The following is a 22316-nucleotide window of genomic DNA, read 5'->3' as shown; positions in this document are numbered from 1 at the left end:
ACCAACACCAGCAGATGACATGGCTCCCCAAATCAACACAGACTGTGGAAACTTCACACTGGACTTCAAGCATCTTGCAGTGTGTGCCTCTCCATTCTTCCTCCATACTCTGGCTCCTTGGTTTCCAAATAAGATGCAAAATTTGCTCTTATCAGAAAAGAGAACTTTGGACCACTAAGCAACAGACTAGGTGTGTTTTTCTTTCTGACGTGTTTGTTCAGGAGTGGCTTGACAAGAGGAATACAACATTTGAAGCCCATGTCCAGGATGTAATGAGTCTCTCTCATATATATTGGTTTCACCTTTTAAGTTGCATTAGTGAAATAAATGAACTTTTGCACGATATTCAAATTTTTCGAGTATCACCTGTATATACGTTTTCTGAAGCTGCTCCGACCCGATCCCACGCTGAGCTGGCAGCTGGGGCTTCTCTGTGGAGGTGGGTGCAGAGGAGGCAGCCGACAATGGAAGCCCCATAGTAAATGTATGGGCGAAATCCCTTCCCATTCATTTCACAGCCGTTGTTGGCTGTGTCCTCTGCAGAGCTTCTGCTGCTGGAGATCAGCCCTTTATAGGGCTAGATAGGTTAGTCTTGGATCATGGTTGTCTGTAGATGTAGCGCATTTAGTGTTAGGCTGGACTTCCACTGTAAATGATTTACATACCTCAGAAGCCCAACTGAAAAACTCCCAGATACAGTATATTGTCGTAATCCCATCCTGCCTTGTTGCTAATGCTACCAGTTGTTACTGCTCACCTAATTACAGGAGCGAGCTCCTAAATACTGAGCTGAGAGGCATGTGAGGGGGGAATGAATCAAAGAAAGAACTTGCTCGTGTGATGGTAGGAGTGCAAAGTAATGGCTGGAAGTAACTTGGTAAAGTCCTAGCAACAATGCAGAACAGGATGATACCATCTCTGGGAGGCATTTATTTAGGCCTCAGAAGGTACGTAACTTGCTCACATCTATATCAAGGGTATTATCCAACATTGGTCAAAGCTGCCGTTTTTGTTTACAGACTCTTACTGCATAGGCAGTTTTTTGGTAAAGGTGAACTTTATGCCTTTTAAGCCTTTACAATAGCTGGCTTGCATGCAGCACTCATGAGTTTTATAATTGCATGTTATTTTATTATTCTGGTTACAAAATTTAAAGCAGATTTTTGGGGTTAATAAAAAAAAAAACATACTTGACTTGGTGCTGCAGCATTGGTGTAATGCTGCAGCTGTCCCCTGCCGGCTTGAAGTCTGAGAACTGAGCAAACAAATGACCGCTAATCACTTAGTTCTCAGTCTTCTCAGAGCAGAGATCAGTGACTGTTAGTTCCCACTCTCCGCTCTGCCCCTCCAGAACACAGGAGCAGCGGGCTGGGGAGGGGACACACACAGCTAAAATGGTCTCTCAACCTAGCGCTGGAGATCAGAGCCAGCTGTCAGTCAGGCACCTGGGTGGATCATAACAATATTGTGGGAATCCTTCTTGAGCCTGGAGCGGCTTGGTGACGTCACAGGAGAGCAAATGTAAGTGCACCCCTGTGACCCAAAAGAAAAGTAAGGCCAAAAATAGGTTTGCTCAGCTCTAGGTAGAAGTGTTTTTAGACTAATCAGTAACCATGTAAATTTAGGTGGCATAGTATTTATTTGAGGTTCTTTGAGCAAAGGTGGAAATCGTGTAAAAGCAATGCAATGCAAACAGCAGTACATTATAAAGATACAGCATGGGGGTCCCCCCATATATTAACCGTCTGTCAACAGAAGCAGAAAAAACGTCAATCTATGGTGAGGTTTTTCCATTATACAAAATAAAAATGTATATTTAGTGTTCCAATGCATAAGGCCTCACGGACAAATACAAAAGTGGCAGTTACAAGGGTTTGGACAAACTAGAATACTGCTGGAGTGCTCAAAAAGTTCACTGGTTCTGCCTGAGGATGCCTACAGTTGGACCCCTTTAACACTGGGGAGCTTTACAGGCATTTTTGCGCTAAAAATAGTGCCTGTAAAGCGCCTGTAAAATGCTTCTTCTGCAGCCCCAGTGTGAAATCCGGAGTGCTTTCACACTGAGGTGGTGTGCTTGCAGGACAGGGGAAAAAAAGTCCTGCAAGCTGCATCATTGGGGCGGTGCGGGAGCGGTGAATACAGCGCTCCTCCATCGCCCCTGCCCTTTGAAATGAATGGACTTTGAAAGCAGCGCTAAGCGGGCACTTTTAACACCTGGGGGGATGAAACTGCCCCGCTAGCAGCGCCAAAGCTCTGCTAAAACTAGCGCCGCTTTACCGATAACAGACCCAGTGGGAAAGGGATCTTACTGGTAACTTATGCAAGATACAGTTCCCCTCTCCACTATGTTTATACACTGCAATCAGACAGGAAGCGATTAAAAACGCACAAACAAGCATTCAAGCTACTATAAAGTGTGTAAGAAGTTTAAATAGAGTTGCAAGAAAAGGTATGTGAACCCCTTTGGAATGATATGGATTTCTGCACAAATCTATATATATAAAACTCAACGTGTGTGTGTATGTATGTATGTATGTTCCAGCATCACGTCCAAACGGCTAAAGATATTAACATGAAACTTGGCACACATGTTACTTATATGTCAGCAACAAACATAGGATAGGTGGTTTAACCCTTACCCACCCCCATTTGCCATGGTCGGGGTTTTTCTTTAAAGTCCCATTCAACTCTATGGGAAATACATGTTACTTCATAACTTCCAAACGGCTGTACATATTTCGATAACACTTGATCACATGTTACTTAAATGTCCACTTAAACTATAGGATAGTTAATTTATCCCTTAACTACCCCCATTTGTGAGGGTCGGGGTTTTTGTTTAAAGTCCCATGCAAATCAATGGGAAATGTATGTTCCCACATAACTTCTGTACGCCTGGAGATATTTCAATAATACCTGGTACACATATTACTTATATGCCAAATAAAAATATATGACAGTTAAATTAACCCTTACCTACACCCTTATATAAAAGATGGATATATTTATATTACTATGATTTTCCTCCCCAAAAGGTTAAGATAGGAAGACCGGGCAACGCCGGGTATTCAGCTAGTTGGTCATAAAATGTGATCTGATCTGTATATAAGTCACAACAATAGACAATCAGTCTGCTTTAAACTAATGACACACAAAGAATTAAATGTTACCATATTTTTATTGAACACACCATGTGAACACACCATGTGAACATTCACAGTACAGGTGGAAAAAGTATGTGAACCCTTGGATTTAATAACTGGTTGAACCCCCTTTGGGGCAGCAATACCGTCAACCAAACGTTTCTTGTAGTTGCAGATCAGACGTGCACAACGGTCAGGAGAAAGTTCATGACCATTCCTCTTTACAGAACTGTTTCAGTTCAGCAATATTCTTGGGATGTCTGGTGTGAATCGCTTTCTTGAGGTCAGGACTCTGACTGGGCCACTCCAGAAGGCGTATTTTCTTCTGTTTAAGCCATTCTGTTGATTTACTTCTGTGCTTTGGGTCGTCCTGTTGCAACACCCATCTTCTGTTGAGCTTCAGCTGGTGGACAGATGGCCTTAAGTTCTCCTGCAAAATGTCTTGATAAACTTGGGAATTCATTTTTCCTTCGATGATGGCAATCCATCCAGGCCCCTACGCAGCAAAGCAGCCCCAAACCATGATGCCCCCACCACCATACTTCACAGTTGGAATGAGGTTTTGATGTTGGTGTGCTGTGCCGCTTTTTCTCCACACATAGCATTGTGTGTTTCTTCCAAACAACTCAACTTTGGTTTCATCTGTCCACAGAATATTTTGCCAGTACTGCTGTGGAACATCCAGGTGCTCTTGTGCAAACTGTAAACGTGCAGCAATGTTTTTTTTTGGACAGCAGTGGCTTCCTCTGAGGTATCCTCCCATGAAATCCATTCTTGTTTAGTGTTTTGTGTATCGTAGATTCGCTGACAGGGATGTTGGCATATGCCAGAGACTTTTGTAAGTTTTTAGCTGACACTCTAGGATTCTTCTTCACCTCATTGAGCAGTCTGCAATGTGCTCTTGCAGTTATCTTTACCGGACGGCCACTCCTAGGAAGAGTAGCAGCAGTGCTGAACTTTCTCCATTCTTTCTCCATTCTCCAATTTGTCTTGCCGCTGACTGATAAACAGCAAGGCTTTTGGAGATACTTTTATAACCCTTTCCAGCTTTATGCAAGTCAACAATCCTTATTTATAGGTCTTCTGAGAGCAATGCTTCTTGTGAAACGCGTACCCAGAACTGGTGTGTGTTTTTTATAGGGCAGGGCAGCTGTAACCAACACCAATCTCATCTCATTGATTGGACTCCAGTTGTCTGACACCTCACTCCAATTAGCTCTTGGAGATGTCATTAGTCTAGGGGTTCACATACTTTTTCCACCTGCACTGTGAATGTTTACATGGTGTGTTCAATAAAAACATGGTAACATTTAATTTTTGTGTGTTATTAGTTTAAGCAGACTGTGATTGTCTATTTTGACTCTGATGAAGATCAGATCAAAATTTATGACCAATTTGTGCAGAAATCCATATCATTCCAAAGGGTTCACATACTTTTTCTTGCAACTGTGTGTCATTATAAACAACGTAAAAAAGGAAAAGTATTAAAATAGAAGTACAGGCAAGGCTTTTTTTGGTATGTCTGAGGGGAAAATATCTCTGTACACTGCAAGCAATGTAAACTGTAAGACCTGTAATGGAATAATACTATTGGTGATGAGGCTTCATTTACATAGGTTTAGAGCCCTGGACAGTGCGTTGCTCATTTTGGAAAGTTGTTCTGGAGGAAAACCTTTGGTTTAATACCAGTGTAAAAATGTGAAATAAATGCAAACGTTCTAAAGAATCACCAACATAATAAAATTAGTGCGTTGAAAAAACAATATTCAAACCCTATAAACGAATAAATTCCAATTCATGAACTAAAAAATATTATCATTAATTTATAATGGTTTTATGCACATTAAGTACGGGATATTTTCTGCCATGCTGAATTCATTTAGCACCACACTATTTGATTTATTTATTTCACAAATTTGGTATCAGATTTTGGTGTAGGCTGCTTTTTTTTTTTATGTGTTTCTTCCCCAGTCTTTTTTTAATACCGGTGTACATGTACCTGCCATAGGAGCAGATGTTCTACTGTAATAAGTAAATGTCACCTTCATTGGGCTATGCCACCATTAATTAACATGTCTAAAGCGAGTCTGTATTGCTTCACAGCAATAATTAGGCTTCCTTAACTAAGGCAAAGAGCCCGTACTGTGTGAAGAGCTGTAGCATGGAGCTGCATGCTGGCAGCCTCTATTAGTAAATGCAGCAGTGTTTAGACAGGTACAAGTGCTCAGCCCCAAATTTTAAAGTGATATTTAAAGGGGTTGTAAAGACAAAAATATATTCCTCTTAAATTAAAGTCTGACAGTAGCTGATAAAGTAAAAAGTAATGTTTTGCATTATAACTAGTTTGATACCTGTTGAAATCGAGCCGTTTTACTCACCTCCGTCACTCCTGAATCATTGTTCTCACTGACTTCCTGGTTTGCGGTGCGCATTCATTCTTGCTCCATCACGGCCTAATGGGAACTACAGTTCCCATTAGGCTTAGCCTCCATGCCTGTGAGGGATAAGAGAGCATCTTCACGCAGGGCTGTAGTCATAGGGAGGGGGTGAGCACATTCTGCTTTCCACCATGCAAAACGGCTCAGATGCTGGTGGAAAGCAAGAAGAGGAGCGACAGTAATTGGCATTTTCAAACCTGGATTACTGTATTTTGGAGGTCAAAAGGAAAAACGAGGTAAGTGATATTTAAATGCTCTAGCTTACAGCAATCAATTGATCTAATAAAAAATGAACCTTTAGTGTTCCTTTTAAAGGTGAGTTTTGTTTGTTATTAAAAAAGAAAAAAAGTTCATAGTTACCTGCTCTGTGTAATAACTTTACACAGAGCAGCCCAGATCCTCCTTCTCACGTCCACCGCTATCCAATGTGGCTCCCCCACCCGCCGAGTGCCCTTCATAGCAAGCCACTTGTGGCTTCCTCTGCTATATATGACCCAATGAGGAGGGAGAGAGCCTCGGCTCTCGCACATTGCTGGATCAATATCGGGCTCAGGTATGTATTTTGAGGACGGTGGAGCTTTTTTTTTTTTTTTTTTTTTTTTTTTTTTTTTTTTCCTTCCCGTGTAGCACGCAGTAAGATTAGTATTTTGTAGCTGCCAAATTAAAAACATTTAGTGGTGGGACTGGAGCACAGCTTTAAACTGCCTGCATTTGGGGCCATACACCCATTCTTGTCTGCATTTCAAACTTGGCTGTGCAAGTGAACTGCACAGCCACTGGATCCGCATTCACTTGTACACCGCTCAATGCTACACAAAAAACAAATTGCTCTTGGTGCTGTTGTATGGGACTCTTCAACCCACGTGAATGAAGCCTAAGGCCGGGTTCACGCTTGTCCGGCAAACGCTCCAACATTGGGAGCTCATGACGCATGACGTGTGAAAATCAATGTTCCCCTATGAGAGCTGTCTTAACTGGTCCGACACAAATAGGTCCGAGATTTGAAAATGTTCCCTGCACTGTTTTGGTCTGACATTGATCCTACTTCAGCCCATTGAATATCATTGAAGTTGGACCAAAGTAGGAGCCTTGTCCTTGCCATCCGACTTTTGACATCCGACATGTGATTACAGCAGCAGTGAAAGCAATTTATCTCACTCTGGGATTGTTTTGATGGGTCAAAGAACAAGTCAGACTATCACAAAGTCCGATCAAAGTAGTATCCTATTCATGAAAGTCGGATGGATGTAGGACCGATGTCGCAGAGCAAAGTAGGATAAAAGTCGTACTGCTGTCATGTAGTATAGTGTGAACCCAGCCTGATAGTTGATGTGAGATAATTTCTTTTAGACTTCATGGCGTTGGCATAAATGGCATAGATCAGTGAAGGTAGCTGATTATGTGCATTTACCGTGTTTATCGGCGTATACCCCGCACTTTTTTGCCCTGAAAATCGGGGCAAAATCGTGGGTGTGCGATATACGCCGATACCCGCTTTCCCGCGCCGAGTTTGAACACCGCCGGCATATACCGAGCGCAGTACACTTGTGTATAGTCGGGCAGGCTCGGCTCCTCTCGCGCTCACGTCCTGGACGTACAGGACGTGAGCGCGAGAGTAGCCGAGCCTGCCCGACCATACCCAAGTGTACTGCGCTCGGTATATGCCGGCGCAGTGTTCAAACTCGGCGCGGGGATCGAGCGGGGAGGACACCGCAGAAGGACGCCGGACCCGACGAAGAGGACACCCGAAGCCGCAGGCGGCCGCCGGACCCGACGAGGCCGCCGATGGCCGCCGCGCAATACACCAAAACTGTAAGTACTAAAATGTTTTTTTTTTACAGGAATGTCGGGTCCACTTTAGGGGTGCGCGCTATACGCCGCAGCGTGCAATACCCCGATAAATACGGTACTTATTACAATAGAACTGTTCCCGATCTATGATGGTAGATGCATACTGGCTACAAATTTATGGCTTTCTTCTAGCACAACTTTCATAAAGAAGAGCAGGTCAGACAATTCAAGTGCGACACTATGTTGTAGGACTAAAAAAATGCACAAAAAAACGTGCATTACATCTTTCTTTATGAAAATCTTAACTGGTGCAAAGCCCTAATGTGTTCACATACCCTATGGGGACTCTTTGGTACACAGAGATCCACAGAAGGTGTTTTATACTCTGTTACAAACAGTCAAAATGTGTACTGTTAGGATGCAGATCACATTCCCACTATTCTATGCCAATGTAACCCTGGTACGATGGCCTGCAGTGTTGAGTGCATGCCATTTGTCTTCTGCGTGTCTGATAAGGTTTTTCTACAACCACAATCTCTCCTATAATCTGATATTTACCTTTTTTTTTTTTTTTTTTTTTTTTTTTTTTTTTTTGGTAGTGGAAAATTTTGACACCAAGAAAGGCTTCAGTTAGACCTGAGAAAATTCAAAACAGAATAAGCAGGTTTTGTACCAGATGTAGAATAGGTTATAGACCAATGCAAATTGTATGCAGCCAGTCCAATCTTGGAAGCAGCATACCAATTTAAAGGATTTCTGTGCGGCACATGAATGCTTTTACTGCACAGAATACATGGCTTTCATGAAGTTGGTGCCTACACAGGCACTTTAGCAAGCTCTTTTGGCACTTTGGAATGGTCATCCAGTATGAGAAAGTATGTCTTGGCATCTTTTGATATCAGCTCTTAAGAAGAAGTTTATAGTACAGGTTTGTGTTAAGGAGCCAAGGCACATGTCCTATTCACATCACTTAAAGGTTCGGCACCAGCTATTTCTTATTTTTTATTTTTTTTACATTCTGACTTCTGAGATTTGTCTAAATAAAAACATAAAATATAAATACATTAAACAGAAAAATAACTATGCTTTCCCTCTGGCAAAAATCACTTTAATCAGAGAAGACCTCCAAGACCATGACGATTTTCGTCTCGTCCTTTTACTGTACGTTATTTTTAAATCTCGGTTTGGTTTGTAAAACTAAGGTTTTAACCCCTTTTGTCACTTGAGGCACCTCTGTCAATTGCTTTAAAACTTTCATGTGCAGTTTATTTTTAATTAGGTGGCACCCCTTCATTTCAGGTGTCTACGAAGTGACTAATACGTTTTTGGACTATTCGGACTGCAGTCTAGTGTAAATGGAATGACAGCTGCCAGGTATGGAATTGGGTAGGTTATGGCTTCTAGAGTTAATATTGCTGAATCCAATTCTCAGCAAATTAGCCTTGTTTTTATTTTACATTGGTGTGCCACCCACATGTTCCAGGCTATTTTATAGATGCTCTCTGCATCTTGATGGAAATTAGGCTTGAGAGAGAGTGGCAGTGCATCTACTTGGGTAGCTGCCTTTTCTTTCGGTGTGAAACCTGTTTTTTTTTATTTTATTTTTTAACCTTTTCACTACCAGACATGTTTGCATTTTTTTGCACATGTTTAAAAAACATTTTTAGGACCTGAAAATTACACAAACCCCAAATATGTATTTTCTGAACGCAGACACCCTAGAAAATAAAATGGTAGTTCCAATTTTTTGATGTAACACAATATTACTGTAAAGGTCTAGGAGATGCGAGCTCTCAGTAAAAATCGCACAAAAGTAAATTTTAGGGCAAAAGAATTCAATATATTACCCACATTTTTCGTAAAATATAAAAGATGAGGTTGCTCCGAGTAAATGCCAAACCTTGTTGTTTTACAGGCTCACACGCAGTTGACAGACTTCAGTACCCTATATTCTCTTTAGGTGACACTTCAAAAGGCCCTATAGAATTATTGCCCTCACTTCAGTGTGAATGGCAATATGTAGCGTGTATCGCAATCGACGATTTCATGCGTAGGTGCTTCTGATGGGTGTGTTTTTATGTTTGTGCGTAATGTGGATGGGGGGGTTGTTTATGTGCTTGGGTGTAACTTTATTTTTTTGCAATTAAACTTTTATTTTTCACTAGATTCCCCTATGTGGTGAATTTTTGATGTTAGATTCTCTAAGACATGCAGGGTCCAAAAGACCCAGCATATCTCCTCTGGGCTCCACTGGATGTATTGTAGATATATGCAGATTGCATTGCAATACATCCATTCCTGGCTATGCTAGCCAGAGAAAGTGACGCCAGACTTTCCAGGTCACCAACAAGAAAGTGAGGAGAGTGTGTGTCCGCTCTCCTCCCTCACCTGCACCTGCCGCGTCAGTTTCAGGCCCACAGATGGGCAAGCAGAGCCTGGAATACATGGTGGGGCCGCCGTTACCAGTTAAGGACTGCATATTTCAGTGACCATAACTAAATTTAGACGCCCCACGTTACCTTTTTCTGCATTGATTGTTGCAAAAAATTTGTCTAAAGGGTATCTTTTGACTAAACTGCAGCATCTGCAGTGAAATGAGGGCACCAGTGAAATATTCTCATCAACTTGTCAAGTAGATCTGTGTTCTAATTTCCTGTGCACTGTCATACCAGATTTTAAGGTGTGCAAAGCTAACATACTTACCTTCATTAGAATATGGTCTGAGGTGTGCATGGCCTGGCAAAGTGTTGGGAGCCAAACACTTCAAGCAGAGGATTCTGGTTCTAGGTCAGTGTTGCAAAAACAGTGCTTGCATCGATCTCCCTTACAAGTACAGGACAGACTAAAACAATGTTTACAACCACATGGTAATTGTATGAATTAAGGCGAGAACAAAAAAAATCGCTGAAGTGTACAGTCTGGGACACGAGCTGGATATTCAGAGACACTGGGTAATAGGTGTCCAGCCTTTCCTTATGGTCCAACATTCACTACTGGGAATACCGTAGCTTTGACTATACTGCACTTTGTCTGTAGACGTGATGTGTCTGCTTTTTATAATGATGTCTAGGTTTACCATTACTTTATTTTTTACAAGAAGCAAGCGTCTCTTAAAGCGGCGTACCACCCAAAAGTGGAACTTCCGCTTAATCCACTCAACCCCTTACATGCCACATTTGGCATGTAATTTTTTTGGGGGGAACGGGGGCTTCAGTAGGAGTGGGACTTACTGTCCCACTTCCTCCTACCGCCCAGGGACCGCTAAGGTGACACGTCATATCGCCTTTTGGCGGCCCCTCCCTGTAGGCGAACGCCTGGGACACGTGACAGGTCCCAGGCGGTCGCCTGTCCACTCATGGAGCTTTGCGCCATTCATGCATGCGTAGTGAGTGCCCGGCCGTGAAGCCGAAAGCTGTCACGGCCAGGTGCCCACAGTTACAATAAAGGCGCCGGAGAGGAGCGAAGCCCCGGGCGGTGCGTTGCTGGACCGTGGAACAGGTAAGTGTATGTTAAAAGCCAGCAGCTACACTTTTTGTAGCTGCTGACTTTTAATAAACGTAAACGGCTGGAACTCCCCTTTAATTTCATAGCTACAGTCACAGTCTGCCGTAATCTTGGAGGCTAGGAAGATCAAATCTATCAGTTTCCGTTTCTTCTCCTATTTACCAAGAAGTGATGATCTTGGTTTTCTTAATGTTCAATTTCAGGCCAGCTTTTAGCTGATTGGATGCTGGGAAATTTTTGCTGAACACGTCCCTGGGCATATCCCTATAACCTTATTCCAATCCGTGAGACCTCAGAGTTTTGTTAATTTTTTTTACTAAGCAAGCAATGTAGAGTAACACAGGAATAGAAGGAAGGGTGTCCCCATACTGTGCTCCATGATATGGAATTTACAGGTCAGGATTCCTTTTATCTTAATTGTACAGGATACAGGCTGGATATATTAATGAACCCTGGGACATCCCTAAGAAGTGATGACTCTTCTCTTACATTGGAGCCGGACCCTATTTTAACATTGGTCTCTACATCCACTTTTGGCTCTATTGCAGGCAACTAATGACTTTAATACAGCCATCACTGTTCAGAGCTCAAAAAAATGACAATCTCCTTATCCCCCCTCCCACCGCCTTTACCGGAGTCGGAAAGTTAAAAAACCTCAGACAGAAATTGCATTGTGGGCATGAAGAGAACTCGTAGACTGTGTTACAGAAGGCAGTGGAACATTTCTCTCCCCAGGCTCCTATACACCTTATGGGTGAGGAGAAAATGCTGGATAGCCGCACTCAATCAATGTCTTTATTAAAAAGAGGTAATAATCAAAAAATTACAAGCCACAACATCCTGGCACTCAGAATGATAAAACGATCTCTGAATCACTGATTTACTCCTCCGCTCTTTTTTGGGGTAGATGTCAGTTTTTTTTTTTTTTGCTTATGTCTTGCTTGGGGATGGCCCAGGGTCTTTGAATAATCCAGCCTGTACCCTGCACTGTACAATTCAGCTAAAAGGAATTTTGGCTAGTAAATTTCCTGGAGTACAGGACTAAGCCTACCTTCTGTTTTTTTCCTGTGTTACTCTGCACTGTTTGCTAGGTTTCACAGAGTGGGGTGGGGTTATAGGTGTATGCCCAGCAAAGCTTTGCCAGTTTCTAATCTCCTAAAGGTAGCCACCTGTAACCCAGGGTTTATGAATATTCAGCCTTTGTCATGTACTGTACTCAGACATAGTTTAACTTCCTTTTTATTGCCTTTTGCATCTGCAAACAAGATGCATATCAGGATTATGTACTTAAAGCGGAGGTTCACCCTTTAAAACATTTTTTGACATTACACAAAGTCGCGCCATCCTACCGACACAAGGCCGGTGTTTTTTTTTTTTTTTTTTTTTGTCAGCACATACCTGTTAATCCCGATTTTCACCTCACGGCGATCCCGCGGGAGTGGGCGTTCCCAAGCACTGCCTGTGATTGACAGGCTTCCGAACGGCGCATACTGCGCGTCGCAGGTTGCCGGAAAAACCCGAACGTCGGTGCGGCTCTATACGGCGCCTGCGCACCGACGTTCGGGTTCTGTCGGCAACCTGTGACGCGCAGTATCCGTTCGGAAGCCTGTCAATCACAGGCAGTGCTTGGGAACGCCCACTCCCGCGGGATCGCAGTGAGGTGAAAATCGGGATTAACAGGTATGTGCTGACAAAAAAAAAAACGGCCTTTTGTCGGTAGGATGGCACGACTTTGTGTAGTGTCAAAAAATGTTTTAAAGGGTGAACCTCCGCTTTAAAGTGATTGTAAAGGTTTGCATTTTATAAAAAAAAGTCATCCTTACCTCCACTGTGCAGCTTGTTTTGCACAGAGTGGCCCAAACAGTGTTTTCTGGGGTCCCTCTGCGGCTCTCTCTGCTCCTCCCCGCTTCAGATAACCCCCTCTGGGAAGCGCTCTCCCAAGGGGGTTACCTTGCGGGCGCTCTCCCGAGTCCTGCATTCGGCGTCCATAGCCACCGAGTGCAGGACTCGGCCCCACCCCCCTGTGCCCACATCATTGGATTTGACAGCAGTGCAAGCCAATGGATGCGCTGCTATCAATCTATCCAATGAAGAGCCGAGAAGCCCGGGCAAAGATCCAGCACGTTTGCGTCACGGGACTTTCAAGGACTCGGGTAAGCAAAATGCGGGGCTGGGGGTATTGGTAACTATTAGATGTTTTTTTCACCTTAATGCATAGGATGAAAAAACATGAACCTTTACAACCCCTTTTTTAAAAGCTTTTTAGAGAAAACGGAGCAAGTAGTAAAGTGTGCAGTGTCTATAGCAACTAGTTGGAAATTCCTTTGGTACTATTTTGCTGTCTGAACTGATTATTGAATAAGCATGACCAAGAAGATCTAACATTACAATTTGTTTACACTTTGCTGTCTTTTTGGTCAGGTCAGCTTCTTTTACCCAAAGGAAGTTGTTGGGGGAGGCTTTCTAGTATTGAACCAGTGTGCATTGTAACAAGTGGTTACCATGTTTAGAACCCATAGATGTGTGAACGGAAGTGGCAGAATGGAACAGCAGCTGTATTCGGACGCACCGGCTGTTCAGGGCAGCAAAAGGAAAATCGAACCAACCACTGAAAGCCCAACCTTTTAAAGTGAACCTGTCACTTTATCTGGTATCGGCAACTCATTCGTTTGGTTAAAGCTATAATACAGCTTTAATGAAAGTGATCTATAGCTTGGATAGATGGAGATATCTATCTAGATCTCTAACATTTTATGTGTGATATTATAGAGAAGAGTTAAAACCCCTAGCTGTGTTTTTTCACCTGTTGGGGGAAACTTAGCCAGTCAATCGTGGAGCTCAGTGATTGGACAGTGGATAGCTATAAGTCATAGAGCACAGGCGATCAGTCAGTGGTTGCTTGTAACTAACTGCCATATATTTCGCTTTATGCAAAAGCTTGTTCTATTTCGTGCTTATATTCTTGTGCACATGAAATGCTTAAATCACTCCTTATGGAAACTGGTCATATTATGTACTATGCACACTTTTGATGGAATTAAAGCTTGCAGAAAAGATTTTTAACTCCATCTTACATGATGATGTTGCCTTCTAGGTGCTAATTTTATATGGACACCTTGCAGATTTTATATGGACACTTTATATGATCATCATGTAATGGCAGGTTTTCTATTTCCATTCACGATAGGACACAAAGAGAGTCCGGTGTTTGCTTTTCCTCTGTTCCTGAGACTGGACCCAGATTTTCAGAAGCTCTTTGTACATTCTTTCACATGGAACTTCAAATGTGAATCCTGTGGGTACACTTACCAGGACAGGTGAGTACAGTAATTTGTATTTTAATTGCAGATATCTATTTCAGGTAATTTCTCACTTTGAAACTTCGTGTAGACTGAATATGATCTCCATAACTGCTAATATGCAGCAGTCGTATAAGCTTTTGTCGTACAATACATGGGATTGCTTTATAGACCCTGGGTTATATACCGCTGCCTTCGGGGAATTGGACAATGGCAAAAGTCTGCACTAGGTCGGCCCCCCTAGTACACATGTAATCCAGCCCACTCTGAGGCTCCTGTTTTTGCTAGTGTCCTTAGATGGAACCGTATCTCTTGTAAAAAAAAATGTATTGCATTTTTTCCACCATAAGTATTTTACATGTTTTCGCTGACACTTCTTACAGGGTTTGACTGCTTATGGCCTTCATGGCTTACAAGCTGTTTCTTGATCAGTGACCCTCATGTACATCTTGGGAACCGCTCCCAGACCCTGTGACAGTGGGGCTGGCCTTTTTAATGTTTGCTGGATTTTGCATTTGGTGCGCACCTTGGTATGTAATGATTGAGCTTAGCTGCAAGGTGCTATACAAATTTTAAGGCCATGGTCCATTTCTGTGGCACCCAAAATCTGAAGACCCAATGGCTTGATTTTTTATTTATTTTTTACCTCTCTACCAGAAACTTTTTTCAGCGGACACTATATATTGAGGAACATATTGGGCCTTATACAACAATTGGCCAAACTCAGAGGTTATTTCCTCATAACTTCAATGCCTTGTATCCCATGGACACAACAAAAAAATGGTCTGTCCCCACCGTGGACCCAATCATTCTTACTCTGAATTCTCACATTTTGGAAGACACTTCTGAAATTCTTCTTTGCATCAATAGGCCCTGCCCTACAGCCAGCCTTTGCCACCTTATCAGTTGCTGAAACTATGGCAACCTGGGCTAGAGAAATGAATGGTAAAGTTTCTCCTGCCATAGAGAATCATAAATCTGCAAGTTTACAACTCTTGGCCAAGCCAAGGTGGATCAAGCCCCATTATCCATTCTATTTATTCACACCCTTCAGTTTTTTTTCTTGGACATCCCACAGCCTATGAATCTATTCCTGTGTCTTTTACTGCATGATAAAGTGTTTGAATTTTGATATACCTGTAAATCTTGGAGTGCAGTACATGGGTCTCCTCCCCCCTTCTCTGTGACCTCCTTATTGCTTGCTAACAAAACTAGTCCCTCAGAGTGGGTGGGGTTATATAAGTGTCCTAGGGGGCAGACCCAGAGAAGACGCAAAGTGCTAGGGTCCAAATTCCAGTCTGGGTTTAATTGTATTGCACTGATTGACAGCTACAGCTGATTTAGCTGCAACCACAAATCAAAGATTTTTTATTATGTCCCTTTGACGAAATTCAGCCAGATCCTTTTGAACCAGCTACATTCTGGTTGGGAATGTAAGATTTTATACCACAATGGTTTTTGCCTCTAGTGGAAGGCGCTGGAGACAGGAGAAGGTGGGTCCAGCTCAGGACTGAACCAGAAAGGGCAGAATAGTGTCAATTTGCTTTTTGGGGCACCCAGAGATTCAGGATAGATATCCAAGGTGCTCATGGAGACCCCTGTAGCGGGATTTTTCTTTAGCCGTTTGTCTCTATCCCCTCTCACAAACCCATTGTCAGGGTGGCACTCGTGCACTTGGAATTTCTCATTGGTCTGTTTCATGTTGGAGAGAATCCAATGAAGGAGCTTGACAGCATCCCTGCATAGTTGCATCAGTTAAGTAAGGGTTGACTCTCTAAATTGAGTTGATGTCTAACCATCATTGTCCCTGAAGGCTAGAAAAAGCAGAGCGTTTCAAGCTATTGTGATCCACATAAACTGAAATGACTTTAAACAGTATTTAACTTTTTAGTTTGTGCGGTGGTAAAATCGAGAGAGATAGAGATCACTGTTTACGATATTCCCATTCCATCGCCCCACGACAGCTTATCCGACAAGCCAGCAGACATCGGACACGATCCAACTCATCCCAGAATAACCGAGACACTCGCTCTAGCTTCAAAATGTATGAATGAACTTTAATGGTTCCTTATCAGCTTTTTATGCAGTTACAAGCATGTTACAGTAATCAAAGGAACTCTCCACCCACACATCACACAATGGGGCTTCAATCACATTCTACAGACTTTTCTGCACCGGTCTGACACAATTAACATGACCTAATTACTACACCTGAGAAGTCAGACGTTATGACTCTCACCTGCTATTCCTATCACATAGTATCATCAATAGACTTTTTCACACAAATACATTCCTTTACTAAACATAATTGACATGCTAATTCCCTACCCCTGAAAGGAGACATCTGACCTTCCAGATGTAATCAGTACAATAGACACAACACAGTATTGGCATCACACAATGAAAAATGGAATGTCTTTCAGGAGCCTATTGACCTGTTGAGTTCAGAAAAACTTGTAATATTTCAAGATATCCTGCAATACATGAATTATCAGTAATGTCCCATCTCATGTAATTTATAATTAATATTTCTCAGTCACCCTCTGCCCAAAAGGGGCACATGATGACCCAATAGTCATTAGTGACGCTGGCACAGGAGTACCCCACATCCTTCAACAGTCTCTGGGTGTCATGGGCCATTCTGATATATACAGTACAGACCAAAAGTTTGGACACACCTTCTCATTCAAAGAGTTTTCTTTATTTTCATGACTATGAAAATTGTAGATTCACACTGAAGGCATCAAAACTATGAATTAACACATGTGGAATTATACATAACAAAAAAGTGTGAAACAACTGAAAATATATTTCATATTCTAGGTTCTTCAAAGTAGCCAACTTTTGCTTTGATTACTTCTTTGCACACTCTTGATGAGCTTCAAGAGGTAGCACCCCATCACTCTCCTTCTTGGTCAAATAGCCCTTACACAGCCTGGAGGTGTTTGGGGTCATTGTCCTGTTGAAAAATAAATGATGGTCCAACTAAACGCAAACCGGATGGAATAGGATGCCGCTGCAAGATGCTGTGGTAGCCATGCTGGTTCATTATGCCTTCAATTTTGATTAAATCCCCAACAGTGTCACCAGCAAAGCACCATCACACCTCCTCCTCCATGCTTCACGGTGGGAACCAGACATGTAGAGTCCATCCGTTCACCTTTTCTGCATCACACAAAGACACGGGGGTTGGAACCAAAGATCTCAAGTTTGGACTCATCAGACCAAAGCGCAGATTTCCACTGGTCTAATGTCTATTCCTTGTGTTCTTTACCCCAAACAAGTCTCTTCTGCTTATTGCCTTTCTTTAGCAGTGGTTTCCTAGCAGATATTCTACCATGAAGGCCTGATTCAGTCTCCTCCTAACAGTTCTAGAGATGTGTCTGCTGCAAAAGGTGGCTACTTTGAAGAACCTAGAAAATGAAATATATTTTCAGTTGTAGAAAGGAAAATGTGAATCTGCGCTACAGAATATTTTCAAAATAATAATAATAAGGATCTCAGGTAGTAGGAAGATATATATATATATAATATATAGTATAATTAGTGTGAGGGGCTGCCCCTGCAGAAAAATCCCCACAAAATGGAGAAAGGTATGAGAAAATAATAAAAAGCAGGTGGTGGCGCCAACCTAAAGTGTAGAATATAGACTGATGTCAATTAATAATTAATATTGTATAAGTGATATAGTAAAACAGAAAACCAAAAAATGTTGCGTGATGATCCAAAAACCAAAATACAAATAAAATCAAATCAAAAAAGTGTTCCAGTGCTTAAATCTCATTCCTTCTCTGTTTCATGCAAAAATTGAGTGAATCAATAAAAATATATATAGTGCAATGTGCTTTCAAAAAACAGTATTCATACTGTAAGTAAACAGTCTTTATGCAAAAAAAAGTCCCATGCAATAAATAAATAAAATAATTGAAATAATTAAAAAGTGCTGTGTGCTTCTTCCACGTGAGAACAACGTAGATGTAAATCTTCTGTGCAAAAAAACGTGCTCTCTCCCTGTGGTCCCGCACTCACCAGATACTTGAACCCCTGCAGGGGTAACAGGCGTTCCCAGTATAATATACTGACAAATCCCTGGATCTTCCCAGGATCTAAAAATTCACCGCTGGCACAGACCTCACACCCGGTGGGCACCTTGCTGTGGATGGAGAGGTGTGATGGGTGAAGATTTCTCCTCTCTGGGTGTACAGGAAGCTCACACAATGAGACTGACCCGGACTGGATCCAGTCCGGGTCAGTCTCATTGTGTGAGCTTCCTGTACACCCAGAGAGGAGAAATCTTCACCCATCACACCTCTCCATCCACAGCAAGGTGCCCACCGGGTGTGAGGTCTGTGCCAGCGGTGAATTTTTAGATCCTGGGAAGATCCAGGGATTTGTCAGTATATTATACTGGGAACGCCTGTTACCCCTGCAGGGGTTCAAGTATCTGGTGAGTGCGGGACCACAGGGAGAGAGCACGTTTTTTTGCACAGAAGATTTACATCTACGTTGTTCTCACGTGGAAGAAGCACACAGCACTTTTTAATTATTTCAATTATTTTATTTATTTATTGCATGGGACTTTTTTTGCATAAAGACTGTTTACTTACAGTATGAATACTGTTTTTTGAAAGCACATTGCACTATATATATTTTTATTGATTCACTCAATTTTTGCATGAAACAGAGAAGGAATGAGATTTAAGCACTGGAACACTTTTTTGATTTGATTTTATTTGTATTTTGGTTTTTGGATCATCACGCAACATTTTTTGGTTTTCTGTTTTACTATATCACTTATACAATATTAATTATTAATTGACATCAGTCTATATTCTACACTTTAGGTTGGCGCCACCACCTGCTTTTTATTATTTTCTCATATTTTCAGTTGTTTCACACTTTTTTGTTATGTATAATTCCACATGTGTTCATTCATAGTTTTTATGCCTTCAGTGTGAATCTACAATTTTCATAGTCATGAAAATAAAGAAAATTCTTTGAATGAGAAGGTGTGTCCAAACTTTCTATCTCTTATAATTTTTATTTTTTTCACATGCAGGTGTCAGAAAACCATGACAACTTTTACAAAAATTGTTCCGGATTGGAGACCTCTGAATGCAGTTCACAATTCTCCATGCAACAAGTGTCAGGCTGAAGACCAGAGGCGAGAGATGCATTTGGAAACGTATGTATGACACACCAGCATGTTTTAAAGTGGACTTTGTCCTTGGTAAACATACAAGCCCTGCAAATTTAAGTGTTGCCCTCTTCTGTCCTGCTGTTCCTAGTGGAGATTTTGTCCCACTTAGGTTCTTATGTTCCTGTGAGCCGGCTGTCTCTTTTTTTACATCTCTGCAGAACAGAGTTTGTATTTTCTGGCTTTTGGGGGAAAAAACCTATTGAGCCAGTGTCATTAGTGCAGTGTCACTAGCGTTTAGTGACGCTTTCAGATAGTGATGTATATTTATATTGGGGCTGTGGAAATTTAAGATTAATTCACTATTAATCGTTCATTTTTTTGATTGATCAAAATTCTTTTAATCGGTACTAGTGGTGCAACGGATCGTAAATGATCCGTGATCCGAACAGGTCACCATATGCGGATCGGCACACCTCGTGATCCGCGGAGCTCCGCTGCTGCCTCGGCCATAGGAAAGGCCACGGCTTTGGCCTAGCTCCCGGAGCGGCGGCCATCTTGGTCGCCCCGGCGGCGGCCTAGGTGAGCCTAGAGTGGCGTGCTGACGTCATCACCCAGCCTCAACTGCTCATGTTCGGCCAGCTTCTCTGGTAAGACTAAGCAAGCACTAATCTTCCTATACAGTGGGGGAGATGTAGACCAGATTACAGTGGGGGGGAGATGTCTGCGGCTATTACAGTGGGGAGATGTCTGCGGCTATTACAGTGGGGAGATGTTTGTGGTTATTAGTGCGGACTATATATGGTGGTGATCCGTAAAATGTATGTGCGTTTATAATTAAAATTAGTAGATCGCTTTTATATATATATATATATATATATATATATATATATATATATTCTCACAAGAGTGAGTACACCCCCTCACATATTTGTAAATATATTATATATTTTCATGTGACTACAATGTAAAGTAGTGAGTGTACAGCTTGTATAACAGTGTCGATTTGCTGTCCCCTCAAAATAACTCAACACACAGCCATTAATGTCTAAACCGCTGGCAACAAAAGTGTCTAAATTGGGCCCAAAGAGTCAATATTTTGTGTGGAGATCATTATTTTCCAGCACTGCCTTAACCCTCTTGGGCATGGAGTTCACCAGAGCTTCACAGGTTGCCACTGGAGTCCTCTCCCACTCCTCCATGATGACATCACAGAGCTGGTGGCTGTTACAGACCTTGCACTCCTCCACCTTCCGTTTGAGGATGTCCCACAGATGCTGAATTGTGTTTAGGTTTGAAAACATGCTTGGCCAGGCCATCACCTTTACCTTCAGCTTCTTTAGTAAGGCAGTGGTTGTCTTGGAGGTGTTTTGGGGTCGCTATCATGTTGGAATACTGCCCTGCGGCCCAGTCTCTGAAGGGAGGGGGATCATGCTCTGCTTCAGTATGTCACAGTATAAAGGGGGGGGACGGGACTCCCGCGCTGTCTAAAAGGCCTAATAGGAGGAATACTGCAGCAGTCACCTGTGAATCTGATCCTAACAGAAAAATGTAAATGGTGGTGACTGCGCTGTGAGGGGGAGGGGAGTGAGGGGTGGGAGGTGAAATGTGACTGGTAGGCAAAGTGAAATGAGGTAAGGAAAATGCCTATGATACTGCTGAATAAACAGTAAATCAAGTGTAAATGTTTCTAACAAATAATGACATAAAGTGAACATCCAAACGTAATTACAATATGTCAAAGATTACTAACTAATATTACTAAATGTCATTAAAAAAAAAAAATGTCATTATTTGTTAGTAATCTTTGACATATTGTAATTGCGTTTGGATGTTCACTTTATGTCATTATTTGTTGGTAACATTTACACTTGATTTACTGTTTATTCAGCAGTATCATCGGTATATTCCTTACCTTGTTTCACTTTGCCTTCATGTCACAGTACATGTTGGCAATTATGGTTCTCTCAATGAACTGTAGCTCCTCAGTGGCAGCAGCACTCATGCAGCCCCAGACCATGACACTCCCACCACCATGCTTGACTGTGTAGGTAAGACACACTTGTCTTTGTACTCCTCACCTGGTTGCCGCCACACACACTTGACACCATCTGAACCAAATACGTTTATTTTGGTCTCATCAGATCACAGGACACTGTTCCAGTAATCCACGTCCTTAGTCTGCTTGTCTTCAAAAACTTTTTGCAGGATTTCTTGTGCATCATCTTTAAAAGAGGCTTCTTTCTGGGACAGCCATGCTGACCAATTTGATGCAGTGTGCGGCGTATCGTCTAAACACTGACAAGCTGACCACACATCCCTCCAACCTCTGCAGCAATGCTGGCAGCACTCATACGTCTATTTGCCAAAGACAACCTCTGGATCTGATGCTGAGCATGTGCACTTAACCTCTTTGGTCAACCATGGCGAGGCCTGTTCTGAGTGGAGCCTGTCCTGGTCTTGGCCACCATGCTGCAGCTCAGTTTCAGGGTCTTGGCAATCTTCTTATAGCCTATGCCATCTTTATGTAGAGCAACAATTCTTTTTTTCAGATCCTCTGAGTTCTTTGCCATGAGGTGCTATGTTAAACTTCCAGTGACCAGTATGAGAGAGTGAGAGTGATAACACCAAATTTAACACACCTGCTCCCCATTCACACCTGAGACCTTGTAACACTGAGTCACATGACACCGGGGAGGGAAAGGTGGCTAATTGGGCCCAATTTGGACATTTTCACTTGGTGTACTCACTTTTTTTTCCAGCGGTTTAGACATTAATGGCTGTGTGTTGAGTTATTTTGAGGAGACAGCAAATTTACACTGTTATACAAGCTGTACACTCGCTACTTTACATTGTAGCAAAGTGTAATTTCTTCAGTGTTGTCACATGGGGTGTACTCACTTTTGAGACAGTGTGTGTGTGTGTGTATCTCTATCGAGAGATATATCTATGTATCTTTTTTTTTTTTTTTTTTTGTAATGTAATTTGAATAAAGTCTACCCAA

At 42.1% G+C, this 22316-nt stretch overlaps 1 protein-coding gene across 1 annotated transcript in view; it reads left to right on the top strand.

Annotated features, from left to right (window-relative positions):
* The window catches only part of USPL1 (ubiquitin specific peptidase like 1), a 57797-nt gene that overhangs the window by 26454 nt on the left and 9027 nt on the right, over positions 1-22316 (top strand). Inside the window, exons 6-7 of the mRNA XM_040340462.1 lie at positions 14064-14193; positions 19235-19360. Coding sequence (XP_040196396.1) covers positions 14064-14193; positions 19235-19360 — 256 coding nt within the window. The remainder of the gene's footprint in view (positions 1-14063; positions 14194-19234; positions 19361-22316) is intronic.

This window comes from Rana temporaria, chromosome 2 (genome assembly GCF_905171775.1).
Source record: "Rana temporaria chromosome 2, aRanTem1.1, whole genome shotgun sequence".
Lineage (NCBI taxonomy): Eukaryota > Metazoa > Chordata > Amphibia > Anura > Ranidae > Rana > Rana temporaria.
Note: the sequence above shows the minus strand (reverse complement) of the source record. Positions and strands in the feature narration are given on the sequence as shown.